This window comes from Heterodontus francisci, chromosome 2 (genome assembly GCF_036365525.1).
Source record: "Heterodontus francisci isolate sHetFra1 chromosome 2, sHetFra1.hap1, whole genome shotgun sequence".
Lineage (NCBI taxonomy): Eukaryota > Metazoa > Chordata > Chondrichthyes > Heterodontiformes > Heterodontidae > Heterodontus > Heterodontus francisci.
The window spans coordinates 10,142,673-10,154,629 of NC_090372.1; the positions used below are offsets into that span (position 1 = coordinate 10,142,673).

Genomic DNA, 11,957 nt, shown 5'->3' on the forward strand with positions numbered 1-11,957 from the left:
CCGCAAAAAAAAACAAGCACGGATATTTGGCGAGGAAATTGTTTTGTCTCTAAAGCTGCATGACAATTTGGAGAATGTCAAAAAAAATTTGCAGATTTAAAAAAAAAACATTCCCACGGTGCTGCGGCTTTAAGAGGAGCTGAGGTTGCACTTGTTTTATGACAGGATTGTGTGAAGACTGGAGGCTGGTGTCATGATGATTGCAGCCGCTGGAGTTGGTGTACAACACTGCACACACACAGAGTGAGTGAGAGAGAGAGAGAGAGGGGGGGGGGTGTGGGGGGGGGGGGGGGGGGGATCTCCAGGCACTTACAGTGTATTCTCTGCTCATCCCTGCTGCCATGCAGTGCCCAGGAAGGGTGCCATGCTGACCTGCCAATTGCTAACCGTTCTCTTGCTCGCCAGTACCAGCTTGCCTGCTTTGTACAGTTGGAGTGGAGAGGACTTTTACTTTCAGCCCAACAGCACTGCGCTCAACTTCTCCCTGGAGTTGGACCCTGGCTCTACAGCAGCCCGAGGCAGGACTGAACCCGGGGACCTGGTGGCTCATTCCAACCGCTGCAACATCACGGTGCTGAGGCTAGTGGCCACCTCGCTGCTGGCACGTTGGGAAAGGTCGCTGGGCTTTAACTGTGATGTCCTCCTCTTCACCACCAACAGCAACGCCAGGTCTTTCTTCTCGGCGGCTTTCACCCGGGTCTTCCCCCCTGTGATCATTGACCATGTCGGAGTTGGAGGCGGCCAGCAGGAGTTCAAACTCTGCGTTAGCTGCGAGGGCTCCCAGCGCCGGAGGGCCGGGGGGCGGAGGACTGCCCTCCAGGGCCAGCAGGTCAACTTCTGCTGCCTGGACTTCAGCCTGGAGGAGCTGAGCTGGGACACAGGCTGGAGGCTCAACCGCAAACCCATCGAGTCCACTCTGGTGGCTTGCTTCATGACCATCGTTATCATCATCTGGAGCGTGGCCGCTCTCATCTGGCCAGTGCCCATCATTGCGGGGTTCTTACCCAACGGCATGGAGCAGAGGAGAGGCTGAAGGCACCAGCTGGGGCTCATCGTGGGCACGGAACACCAGAGAGCTCAGAAACAGGGGGCGAGAGTCAGAAGCACACATCTGGGACATTGCACTCAAAAAGACAACTTGGTAACTGCTTGATCAAAGTCACCGAGTTCAGAAAACAAAATACAGCTGATGGAAGATTCCCTGTACAGAGTCTTTACTCTTACACCAGGTAGCAGCCTTGCATTGTGTTTTGGAACCACAGTTAGATTTTGCAAGGTTGACTTCTCTGGGGCTGGGGGTATTGGGGAGACTTTCCTGCGTCGAGAATAAACGTTTATTTTCCGGAGAATACAGGTAATAGATACATATTTAAATAATGTTGGGTTCGATCCCTTTCGCTGTGGATCACTGCCCTACAATTCCACACCCCCCCCCCCCCCCCCCCCCCACATTGTGTTTTCCTTGGACATCACAAACACACAGGATGCCAGTCTGTTATTTTTAGCACTTTTCCATTTCCTCCCCCAGCATTTCCACCACAAGGTGATGGACACAATAGCTTGATTACTATTTTGATCAGCTAATTGTCAACAGGATAATTTCAGCACAGCCCGTTAGAAGAGTCAGTTAGCACACTGGGTTAATAACAGGAGGGTGCAATGTGTGTGTTTTATTCCTATTGTTAGCAATTAATTTCTGTTTACATTCTTAGAGAGAGAAAACACACATTTTTAACGTATATATATATTCATGTCTTTTAATTTGAAGAAATGGGTTTGTTAATAGACACCCTTCCAGTCTCATTTATAAAAGTGTTCTATTGAAATTTGTAAATGGAGCAAATTTGGGCGGAGCTTTTGAAGTTTGTATAAATTACATTTAAATGTACATTCTGCAATTTTTTGATAAAGTATTTAAGAACACAGTGTGGATTATTGCCCTCTTCCTCATTTGCTGCCATCTAATTACTAAAATGAGTGGCCCCGATCCTGTTACAAAAATCTTTTTTTTCTTCTCTAGTGAATCTGCGGGGGCTGATGAATCCCTCCAGTTAAATACCTCCTTCTTTCTGGAGCTCACCCTCATTGTTCATGGATCAATCCAATGCTGCAGTTGAACAAAAGTACAGAATATCCAAGATTCAACCCCTGCAGTGCCTGTAATGAGTTAGCAGATTTCAGCAGGGTAGTTGTAAAGGTGAAACGGTTTAAGGCAACAGATTTAAACTGATTGACAGAAGAACCAGAGGCAAGATGAGGAAACGTTTTTTTACACAGCGAGTTGTCGTGATGGGAGGTGGGAGGCAGATTTAATAGTAACTTTCAAAAGGGAATTGAATAAATACTTGAAGGGGACAGAGTTGCGGGTCTATGGGGAAAAGGCAGGGGAGTGGGACAAAATGGATAGCTCCTTCAAAGTGCTAGCATAGTTGTGAAGGGCCAAATGGCCTCCTTCTGTGCTGCATTATTCTATCATTTGGCCTATGTATCCAGAAAATGATTTGGCGGGGGTGAAAATAAACTAGAGTTCCTACCCTTGGTGGAAATGAATGAAGTCAGGGACCAGACTTTGCTTTGATCCCTGTGGCAGTCATGTAGTCCACTACTCACTGTTCAGAATCATACAGAAAGGAGGGTAACCAGAGGGCTACTGGTTATTTGGAACCCACTCCCAAGTAAGAAACAAGATCGTGATTGGCCTCTGCTCCTGATACTGGTTTTCCAGTGGGAAGGAGGTGATCAGCAGCATGAGTGCACAGACTGCACATTCCTAAAGTTAATCTCGATGGTCTACCACAAAACCCTGCCCAACCGTGTGATAGATTGCACTGGGTGAAAATCAGCTTTAACTGACGGAATTCTTTTGTATTTTAAAGGGGCCTTCACACGAGTAAAGTACACATTCTGTAAAAGCAAAACAATGTAAAAATTGCTAGAAAGCTGAACTAAAAACAGAAAATGCTGGAAATACTCAGCAGGTCTGGCAACATTTGTGGAGAGAAAAACAAAGTGAATGCTTCAAAGGTCTTTCACTTGGAGTCCACACATGCGCAGAATAATGCGGAAATCCAGAGGTTGCTGACAGTGATTCTACATTTCTCCACTTTGTGCGCTGTTGAGGTTCCCCCAAGACTGCAATCAGTGGAAATAAATTAAATTGATGAAAAGTTCCACTCTTATGCTGTTAGTCCCACTGTAAAAACCCTTGAATGAGGTGTAACTGAGTTTTTAATGGAGTACAAACTTCCTAATTACTGCTAAACATCTGCGCTGGCCCTGGAAAGCTAATTTCATATCATTGGAAAGTCGAATTTCTCCATAATGCTAAAAAAATTAAAATATTTCTTTTTCTTTTTTTAAAAGTTTGTTTATCTTTGCTTTAGCTACTATTGTAATCCAATCAAGATCATTTATTTTGCTATCTGAAAATTTAAATTAAAAATGAAAGTGCTTTTAGTTTCCTGGTTTGCAGTCTGTGAGAACACTTCAATGTGATTGGCTGCTTACCTCCTTGCTGATATCACTGCTGCTGGATAGCTGGAGATCCCCTTGACTTGACACCAGATTTAAACTGCTGTCAGGAAAGGGGAAGTCCACTGCACAGCCATCGCTAGATCTTTGTGGGCAACTTCCTTCAAAAGCAGTGGTTAGCACCGCAGCCTCACAGCTCAAGTGACCTGGGTTCAATTCTGGGTGCTGCCTGTGTGGAGTTTGCAAGTTCTCCCTGTGCCTGCGTGGGTTTCCTCCGGGTGCTCCGGTTTCCTCCCACATGCCAAAAGACTTGCAGTTTGATAGGTAAATTGGCCATTATAAATTGCCCCTAGTATAGGTAGGTGGTAGGGAAATATAGGGACAGGTGGGGATGTGGTAGGAATATGGAATTAGTGTAGGATTAGTATAAATGGGTGGTTGATGGTCGGCACAGACTCGGTGGGCCAAAGGGCCTGTTTCAGTGCTGTATCTCTAAACTAAACAGCACCCTTGCTTCATTACTGACTGCAAAATCCAGGCCATCCTCTTCTTCAAGGCTGCTGTTTTGAGCAACACTATGGGATAAATAATCCAAATACACATCCCGGCAAGAAGTTTAGTGAGCCAGGAGCATGTCAGGAAGTTTGAGCGTAAAATGCCCCTGATCTCCTCGCCAGAAGTACTGATTTGCAAAACAGGGGTAGCAAATTTTACACTTAGATATTCCATGTGGGAGGACTCAGAAAATACACAAGTGAAAACTGCAGTTAGGTTCTTAAATAGGTTGGGTTAGTAAATGCAGCAAGGCCTATAATACTGCACGTATGGTAGAAGCCCGCGAGTCAGTCTGAAAGATTACAGGCAGGTTAAGATATAAATTCCAAATGTAAGATATTTATTGAGTTCATCAGTATTGTACCACCCAAAAGTATACCCAGAATGGGTCATTTTCTGACTTTGTTTGGGAGTCTGACTTGCTCCAGTTAGAAATGTTAGAAATTTGGGGAATTTCTGGGAATGAGCACAGTTTAAAGCAGCATGCACCCAAATTTCCAAGATCAGCCAATGGATGAGATTCTGTACTGGTAGCTTGAAGTTGAAAAACTACCCATTGGGAGTAACATTGGGTCTTGAATCCTGTAGGGTACCTTGGTAAAAACCTGGGTAAATGATGATCTGGGTGCAGCCATTTGTGTGAGTCAGGACATTGGGGCAGAATTTGTAGATGAATTCCAGTTTGTGGATGGTAGAGGTTTGGGGGCCAGAAAGGAGAATTCATGTCCTGAGGTGATTAAAGGCCTCAGCTGGAGTATTGTGGACAATCCTGGGATCCACACTTCAGGAAAGGTGTAAAGGCCTTAGAAAGGGTACAGCGGAGGTTTACCAGGATGTTACCAGGAAGGAGGGATTTCAGTTCTGAGGAGAGGTTGGAAAAGTTAGGACTGTTTTCCTTGGAACAGAGAAGGTCAAGAGGTGACCCAATAGAAGTTTTCAAGATAATGAGAGGTTTCAATAGAGTAGAGAGATAAAAAAAACTATTCCCTCTGGCGAGTGGGCCAATAACCAGAGGTTTATAGATTTAAATGATTGGTAAAAGATCTAGAGGTGAAATGAGGAGAAATAGAGTTTTTGGGATCTGGAAAACACAACCTGAAAAGGTTGTGGAAGCTGATTAAATAGATAATTTTAAAAGGGAGTTGGACAGGTACTTGGGAATGAGGAACTCACAGGGTTATGTACAAAGGGTGGGGGTGTGGGATAAAGCATGATAAAGCTCTTTCAAAGGGACAGCACAGGCATGAAGGGCCAAATGGCCTCCTTCTGCACCGTAATTTTCTATGATTCTATGAAAGGTATGGATTAAAGTAAGAGATGCAGGGCTGGAGAGGGAGGAGGAAAGACAGATGATGTTTTAGGGATGGAAGAAAGCCGTCTTGCTAATGGATTGACTTGGGGAAGGAAGTTGAACATTTCACAAATGATTGTGGAAGTGAGAATGCAGATGTGCAAGAGGCAGATGTGGAACAATTGTTTGAGATAACTGTGGAAAAGGAATTGGTTTCCGCAAAAGTTAGCAGCGTACCTTGCAATAAATACATAGTGACTGTTATGGAAATAAACCAGGCAGCTATTTTGCTCCCACTGAGGCTGATTAACATGTCCCAATTATTGCAAACAGAGTGATAAGACGGGCAAAATGGAGTACTTGTGTCTGTTGACACCTTTATTTTGGGAGGGGCCTCCCACTGTGGAGCAGAAATCCCTGCGTCATTCAGGCAGTTGTCCGCTTTTAATATGCACATGGATGGGGCAGGCACTGGGCACTCTCCAATCAGTTCCACAGGTGAAAGAGCCAAACAGGCCCAGAGTAGGGAAAAGTTGAAATTTTTTTCTGTGGGGCCAAGAGACCAGGATCTGTAAATCGCTCCGACCCACCATCCAAAGTGAAAATTGGTCCCAATGACCCACAACCAGGGAAGGGATGAATAACTGGTTAATTAGTTTTTGTGGTATTGGTTGATGAAGCTACATTGACCAGAGCACAAGGAGAATTCCCTGATCTTCAAAAAAAAAAAATGCCATGGGATCTTTAATGATCTGAATCACTAGAGCAAACAGGCTGAACCTCATTTTAGAACAAGAATCAACATTTATGTCTTTAATGGGAAGAGAGAAATCCCACGGTGTGTTATAGAAAGGAATGGTGTATCCAGTGTAGCTTTGTTTGTGGTATAGATGCCACAGAGACTCAACAGCAGTTATTATGGCACAGGTTGCTATGGTTACAGCAGATGCTTGTTGTTGTTGAGAGAGTACGTGAAGCTGTTTGGCTTTTCTTCTGCTGGTGGTCACTTGTGAGAACATAGTTTCTATCTTAACAATGTAGAGTAAATCTGGTAGCCGAAATAACAACTCTTTAATCACATGATATTATTGGCACATATACACATTACTGTCAAGGATACATGGCTGGAGCACAATGGGCAGGATAACTATAGATAGAAAGGCCCAATTGACATTAATATATCAATGAAAAGGTTTTAGTGTGTTATGAAATGTGACCTGTACACTAAATGTTGTATACATTTTGTATCTTCCCTTTGTATTGTATAAAAGGAAACCTCAATATTAAATCCAAAAATGTAAAAAAAAAAGGTTACGAGAAACATAAGTGGACTTCTTGTGGGTGGAAGTGATGCACTGCACAGTAACAAAGAACAAGTAGCTGTTGTCTTTCTTTTATTCATTCGTGGGATGTGGGCACCACTGGCAAGGCCAGCATTTATTGCCCATCCCTAATTGCCCTTGCGAAGGCAGTGGTGAGCTGCCGCGGTCCATGAAAATACACCCAGAGTGCTATGTTCCAAAATTTAGACCCAGCGACGATTAAGGAACGGCGATATAGTTCCAAGTCGGGATGGAGGGGAATTTGCAGGTGATGGTGCACCTTTGTTGGAGGGAGTGAATGTTTAAAGTGACGGATGGGACGCTGATGAAGCAAGCTGCTTTGTCCTGGATGGTGTCAAGCATCCTGAGTGTTGTTGAAGCCACACTCATCCAGGCAAGTGGAGAATATTCCATCACACTCCTGACTTATGCCTTGTAGATGGTGGACAGGGTTTAGGGAGTCAGGAGGTGGGTTACTCAGTGCAGAGTTCCCAGCCTCTGACCTGCTCTTGTTGCCACAGTATTTATATGGCGGGCGCAGTTAAGTTCCTGGTCAACGGTAACCCCCAGGATGTTGATGCGATTCAGTGATAGTAATGCCATTGAATGTTGAGGGGAAATGGTTAGATTCTCTCTTGTTGGAGATGATCATTGCCTGGCACTTGAGAATGTTACTCACCACTTATCAGTCCAAGCCTGAATGTTGTCCAGGTCTTGCTGCATGCGCACATGGACAGCTTCATTATCTGAAGAGTTGCGAATGGTGCTGAAAATTGTGCAATCATCAGTGAACATCGCCACTTCTGACCTTATGACTGAAGGAAGGTCATTGATGAAGCAGCTGAAGATGTTTGGGCCTAGGACACTACCGTGGAGAACTTGTGCAGTGATGTCCTGGGACTGAGATGATTGACCTCCAACAACTACAAACATCTTCCTTTATACTAGATAGGACTTCAGCCAGTGGAGAGTTTTCCTCTTGATTCCCATTGACTTCAATTTGGCTAGGGCTCCTTGTTGCCATACTTGGTCAAATGTTGCTGTTATGACCAAGTGGGTAATGACATGGCTGGTTCCCACTGCCCACCTCCCAACTGACCACAGCAAGTGTTTTTGTTACTAGTATTTTAACCCCTTGTGTTTTATTTGCCAAATAAACAGATAAAGACAGGTTTTCTCGTAGGTAATAAAAAATAACTTTTTAACAAATCCTGAAATGATCGCAACAAGCATGCATTCATTCTCACACGACCTCTCAAGAGAAGGTAGAAAAGTACAGAGTAAGAGGTGTTCAGAGTTCAGGTCGTAAAAGTCTTGTTTCAGGAATAACCTGTGGGATCCTCCTTGGAAGGTGATTTTTTAAAAGTTGCAGGCCTGTTTGTTGGTGGTCTGGTGTTCGTTGGGCTGTTGCAGTCTCCTGGCGGTTCACTTTGGGTTGCTGATGTCTTAGGTCAATTCTCACTGGTAGAAAAGTTGTTTTTATAAAGGCGCTCTCTTGTCTCTGCTGTAGCTAGCTTCCAATTGGTCTAAGCAGGGCTCAACTGTTTTGGCTAGAATTGATCACTCTCTCTTAGCCTTGTTGGAATTAAAAATGCCTTTTTTGTTGCTGTACTGTGAGAGCTGAGGATAGATCAAACTGATATTTGTCACTAGTCCTGTCCTGAAAAGATTCCCCATTGTTCCTCAAAATGATTACCTTTTAAGGTGAATTTTACAAGGGTTGGCTTCGCCCATGTGACTTCATTCCTAGCTGGGCTTCATTCTGAGGAGATGAGGGTAGTTCACACTATATTGTTTGGTGGTTATTTGGAGACGAGAAGTCTGATATAGTTCCTGTCTCATTGTTTTTCAGTATAGCTCACATCCAGGTGTAATTATCTGTCGCATTTTCCTGCAGATGGGGCTTAATTGGCTTTCAGTCTTAGTAGATGTGGATTTAAGTGGAAGAGATGCTGAGGGTCATGTGTCTTGTCTTCCATTTTGTTGATACCACATGGACCAGTCTCTCTAAAATTGTTCCAATTTTTTAGAACATTTCAGTTTGGTTCTGTATTTTCACTGTTGCACTTCTCGTGAGTGTGACATTGCCAGTCACTCTCACCTCACCTCTGGAATTCAGCTCTTCTGCCCATGTTTGGACCAAGGCTGTAATGAGGTCTGGAGCTGAGTGGCCCTGGTGGAATGCAAGTTGAGCATTGGTGAGCAGGTTATTGGTGAGTAAGTGTAGCTGGATAGCATTGTTGATGACATTTTCCATCACGTTGCTGATGTTTGAGAATAGACTGATGGGGCAGTAATTGGCCGGATTGGATTTGCCCTTTTTGTGGACAGGACATACATGGGCAATTTTCCACATTGTCAGGTAGATGCCAGTGTTGCAGCTGTACTGGACCAGCTTGGCTAGGGGCGCAGCTAGTTCTGGAGCTTAAGTCTTCAGCAGTACAGCTGGGATGTGTCAGGACCCTTTGTCGTATCCAATGGGCTCGTCCGTTTCCTACTATCATGTGAAATGAATTGAATTGCTTGAAGACTGGCATCTGTGGACCTCAGCAGGAGGCTGAGATGGATCATCCACTCATTTGAAATCTTGAAATGTTTGGAGTCTTCTACATCGGAAGACTGTGGGGAAAGAATCCTATAACAAGCATTATCGAATGGGCTAAAAACACTGCTATCGATGGTAGAACAGTTGGACCAGAGTGAGCGTTGGGTGGCAGTGTAATTTCAGCATATAGCTACATATACACACATTCATACACCCATCCCAATCCCTAAATTGCCTTGTGTTTCCGGCACGTTCCAATTCAAATGTTACCTATTTGTTATCTCTGAGTTGCAGTGGTAAATCAAATTCTGCTGCTTTAACATTTATTGTATTGCAAGTGGAATTTATTACATTTCCTGAATGAGTTGATCAAAATTTCCATCAGTCACTATCCAAAATGGGAGTCACACTATCAGCACCTACATCTTTACTGTCCAGTTGTCAACTGCATGATATCTGTTTGTAATGGCTTCCAGAAACTGCACAGTGGAACTGCTGATAAAATCACCACATTTGTTGTACATCAGCTTTGACAATTAACTGCTCAAAATGTGAAAGATGCAGCCAGTCGAGAATCTATGAATGACATTTGAAAACTCTGATAAACAGGAAGGGACATCACCAGCATAATGAGGGAGCGTGACGGAGAAACGCTGAAGGTGAACAATTTTGCAAAGTGGTAATTTTTGCAGTGATTTACACCACATTATTCTGAGAGGGTTACAGTTGCATCAGTCTTTTAGAGAGAGAGATCATCTGACAAAATGGCAATGAAGGATAAATGTCTGATATTTGTGTTTCTAAACAATTGACTTTTTTTAAAAACAAAGGTTAATAATCCCATCCCAAACTTCTTGTGCTTGGTTTCAGGAAACATTTTAATTCCTAGATGGGAAGTACACAAATAAAACAATGCCTGTAGAACAAGGGCCAATTAATGCCAGCAGATTGGTGGTTTCTGACTGTGTTGGCGCTGTCTTGGGTAGGAGCTGAAACCCATCAGAAACACAAAGAACAACACAGATAGAGCAGGAAAAAATCTGGGTTCTGAGGGAGCTGGTAGCTGTTAAATTATAGAAAAGATATGAGCTGGTTGTTTTAATACTAGTGATTGGATTACAATGGATCAGCCCTTCGCAGTAATGTGAGAGTTAATGGAAGAGCTGCTCCCACATAGTGAAGCTTCAAAGGGTTGTTACCTAAGTGACAAAGATACTTGTGAATCTGAAGCAGAATAGACAAGGTGCTAATTGTCTCTGCTGCAATAGCTAATGGCAATTAAAGCCAAATATTTAGATCATGCACTAAAACTGGAGCCGTAAAGAAAGAAAGGTTCATGTTATAGAAACTGAAAATGCTGGAAATACTCAGCAGGTCCAGCAGAATGTGTGGAGAGAGAAATTTCATTGGCCGTAAAGTGCTTTGGGACATCCCAAGGTTGTGAAAGGTGCTATATAAATGCAAGTCTTTTCTTTTTTCTCTTTCACTTAACAAATGTGGTTGGGAACATTTTAGAGGGATAGAAATTGGACAGGTGTAAAATAGCCAAAATGAGGGCCGATTCTGGAGACCAAGGGTCTGCACCGCAAGGATGCCTGAAAGACATCTAACCCAATATTGGGGCAGCGCTTTTTCTAGGTATCCCTGGCAGCTGCCTACAAGAGGTGTTAGGCCCCCTTATAAATTGGTAAATGAGGGAACCTCACAGCAGTTTAAGGAACTCTTGCAGAATTTTGAATTGCAATGAATGGGCCTGCTCTACACTGCTTAGGATTCTTCAGTGGTCGCTACAGCCTATATGGAGCCTATAAAAGTGTATAAAATGATAAAAGGGTGGGCAAATAGAAGCATATTGTTTCCAGCAGCTGCTGAAGAATGAAAGGCCATTGATACAGAATTAAATGTGAGAGGTTTAGAACAGAGGGCAGGAGATATGTCTTTATAGTGTGAGGTTGTGCTGCTCACTTGCAGGATTAGTAGCTGAGGCAGAATCTGTTAACGTTCAAGATCAGATTGAATCTATAATATTTCCCTTTAATCTGCCTTATTCTGATGAAAAAACACCCAATTTTTCCAAGTCTTTCTTCTTCATATTTGTATTTTCTTAAACCAAGCAGCATGCTTGTAAATCTGTGTTGCACCTTCTCTAAAGCCTCACAATCTTTCCTATAATGTTGAACCCAATGCTCTAACGGAGATCTGATAACACTCCTGTGAAGCATCTTGAGATATTTTGCTATCATAAAGGCACTATATAAATGCAAGTTTTTATTGCTGTTGGATAAGTGGATGAAGGAAAAGGGGTGGAAGTGGATATGATAGGAACAGAGCTAGTAAATGGCAACATGGACTGTTTTTTTATTTGTTTATCGGGATGTGGGCGTCGTTGACCAGGCTAGCATTTATTGCCCACCCCTAATTGCCCATGCGAAGGTGGTGGTGAACTGCCTTCTTGAACCGCCGCAGTTCATTTGGCATAGGTACACCCACAATGTTATTAGGAAGGACTGGTTGGGCCCAATGGCCTGTGTTGTATGATCGCTTTAAGAGTGATGTCCCTTTAAGAACACAGTATGCTAATGAGCTAAGTACCAGGATGTAGTCTTATGACTAGAAGCCATATCACTGCAAAGTTACATCCCTGATAAAGGTTCTGTATATAGTTTGCTCTATACTGTATATACTAGTTTAGCTGTTAATAAACCTTGTAGAGATCTTCAAGGAACTGGAATCCATGTACCTCATTGTATTGCTTAAGATAACAGAAAGAAAC

At 43.3% G+C, this 11,957-nt stretch overlaps 1 protein-coding gene across 1 annotated transcript; it reads left to right on the top strand.

The window, feature by feature from the left end:
* Positions 1 to 305: 305 nt before the first annotated feature.
* LOC137379167 (transmembrane protein 158) lies at positions 306 to 2,369 on the top strand. Its single transcript, XM_068049878.1, has 2 exons — positions 306 to 1,229; positions 2,021 to 2,369. Exon 1 carries the CDS (start codon positions 365 to 367, stop codon positions 1,031 to 1,033), a length of 669 nt encoding a protein of 222 aa, XP_067905979.1. The 5' UTR covers positions 306 to 364; the 3' UTR covers positions 1,034 to 1,229; positions 2,021 to 2,369.
* The last annotated feature ends 9,588 nt before the right edge of the window (positions 2,370 to 11,957 follow it).